This window comes from Ovis aries, chromosome 11 (genome assembly GCF_016772045.2).
Source record: "Ovis aries strain OAR_USU_Benz2616 breed Rambouillet chromosome 11, ARS-UI_Ramb_v3.0, whole genome shotgun sequence".
In the NCBI taxonomy this organism is placed as follows: domain Eukaryota; kingdom Metazoa; phylum Chordata; class Mammalia; order Artiodactyla; family Bovidae; genus Ovis; species Ovis aries.
This window is the reverse complement of record NC_056064.1, coordinates 24,038,310-24,040,532: the sequence shown is the minus strand read 5'-3', so window position 1 is coordinate 24,040,532 and position 2,223 is coordinate 24,038,310. Positions and strand designations below refer to the sequence as shown.

At 44.5% G+C, this 2,223-nt stretch overlaps 1 protein-coding gene across 1 annotated transcript; it reads left to right on the top strand.

Annotated features, from left to right (window-relative positions):
• Positions 1-383: 383 nt before the first annotated feature.
• Positions 384-1,328, top strand: LOC114116981 (olfactory receptor-like protein DTMT). The gene has a single exon (XM_027975476.2). The coding sequence runs from the start codon at positions 384-386 to the stop codon at positions 1,326-1,328; it is 945 nt and encodes a 314-aa protein (XP_027831277.2).
• Positions 1,329-2,223: the final 895 nt, after the last annotated feature.

Below are 2,223 nucleotides of genomic sequence, written 5' to 3'. Positions count from 1 at the left end.
CATCCTGTGTCTCAAGACTTAGTGGATAAGAGTGTTCTTTAAAAAATCTGGAATATTGCTACATTTCAAAGCAAGCACATGTACACTCATGGTGGATTCAGTCAATGTATCACCAAACAAATACAATATTGTAAAGTAAAATAAATAAAAAATAAATTAAAAAATAAAACAAACTGAACAAAATAAAGGATTTCCAGTCATAGAGATTCTGATTATAGAGATTTGGAGTCCTGTAAAGATTGTGATTATTGTGATGAGAATGACATAAAGTATTTTTGCAAAGCATCTAGTGGCCCATATATCATAGAAATATGTTTGTTCATTTTGAAATTCAAATTTTCATGGGCATTGTTATTTCTTCCTGAAGATACTGGAGACAGAGCATGATAGGAAGGAATCACAGTATTGTCTCAGAGTTCCTCCTGTTGCAACTGCTCATCGAGTCAGAACATCAAAACCTGTTCTACGCCCTGTTCCTGGCCATGTACGTTACCACCATCCTGGGGAACCTTCTCATCCTTGTCCTCATTTGCCTGGACCCCCACCTCCACACACCCATGTATTTGTTTCTCAGTAACCTGTCTTTCTCTGACCTCTGCTTCTCCTCTGTCACAATGCCCAAGTTGCTGAAGAACATGCAGAGCCAAGACCCGTCCATCCCCTATGCTGGCTGCCTGACACAAATGTACTTCTTCTTGTTCTTTGGAGACCTGGAGAGCTTCCTCCTTGTGGCCATGGCCTATGACCGCTATGTGGCCATCTGCTTCCCTCTGCACTACACCGCCATCATGAGCCCCAGGCTCTGTCTCTCCCTGCTGGTGCTGTCCTGGATGCTCACCACATTCCATGCCATGTTGCACACCCTGCTCATGGCCAGGCTGCATTTTTGTGAAGACAACGTGATCGCCCACTTTTTCTGTGACATGTCTGCTCTGCTGAAGCTGTCCTGCTCTGACACTCGAGTGAATGAGCTGGTGATATTTATCACGGGAGGGCTCATTCTTGTGATCCCCTTTCTACTCATCATCACGTCCTATGCTCGAATCGTGTCCTCCATCCTCAAGGTCCCTTCTGCGAGGGGAATCCACAAGGCCTTCTCCACCTGCGGCTCCCACCTCACTGTGGTGTCGCTGTTTTACGGGACAGTTATTGGTCTCTACTTATGCCCATCAGCTAATAATTCTACTGTTAAGGAGACTGTGATGGCTATGATGTACACTGTAGTGACCCCCATGCTGAACCCCTTCATCTACAGCCTGAGGAACAGAGACATGAAGGGAGCTCTCAGAAGAGTCTTCTGGAGAAAGAAAACTCCCTTCTCTCTGTGATGCTAAAGGTGGGATTTCTACACAACTTTATGCAGCAGGTATATTGATATTAATATTGGGGTATTAACCCAGACTTCCTTTTTCAATGATCTTTTTGTAAAAATTCCATAGTAAGATATTGTTCAATAAGTAACAGAGATATGCTGGAGGTATGTAGTAGGACTTGGAGAGGGGATGTCAGTGACATACTAGCAGAATCCTGCTTGTTGTTTTTCCTCCAGGTTACTCTAAGAAGCATTATTTTTAAACTTCCAACTAATCTTTGTATCCGCACCCCACCTTTTTTCTTTACTGTTTCCAGAGTTTAATTTTCTGATGAAATAAACTCTACTGTTTACTGAGCATTTACTCATTTACTGTGGAGACACCCTCTCCCCTCTGCCCTTGACCCACCACCTTGGACAGACCTTCCATGAATGAAGAGACTGAAACTGCAGAACCTGGGCCCGCAGCAGCCTACGAATATTTACTGAGCCAGACAAAACCCCGAGGTCCCATTTGAAAATACAGAAGTGAAGAAAGTGCTAGTAGCTTAGTTGTGTCCAGCTCTTTGTAACTCCATGGACTATAACCACCAGGCTTCTCTGTCCATGGAATTCTCCAGGCAAGAATACTGGAGTGGGCTGCTGCCACTTCTTCCTCCAAGGGATCTTTTTGACCCAGGGATTGAACCTGGATCTCTTGTGTCTCCTGCATTGCAGGGGGATTCTTTACCATCTGAGCCACCAGGGAAGCCCGGAAAATATGGAGGAGACTAAAAGAAATAGCATAGCCATGATAGCTTGTAAAAGAACTTTAATTTGGGATGCGCTGCCTCCTTGGTCAAATGCGTGCCGCTATAGCAGCAAATTCTTGGCCCAGTGGTCCTTTCCTAAAGCTGGCCCTTCCGGTTGTG

Bases quoted from the DNA above. Each gene is read 5' to 3' on its own strand.
- LOC114116981 (XM_027975476.2), top strand. From the start codon at position 384: ATGATAGGAAGGAATCACAGTATTGTCTCAGAGTTCCTCCTGTTGCAA.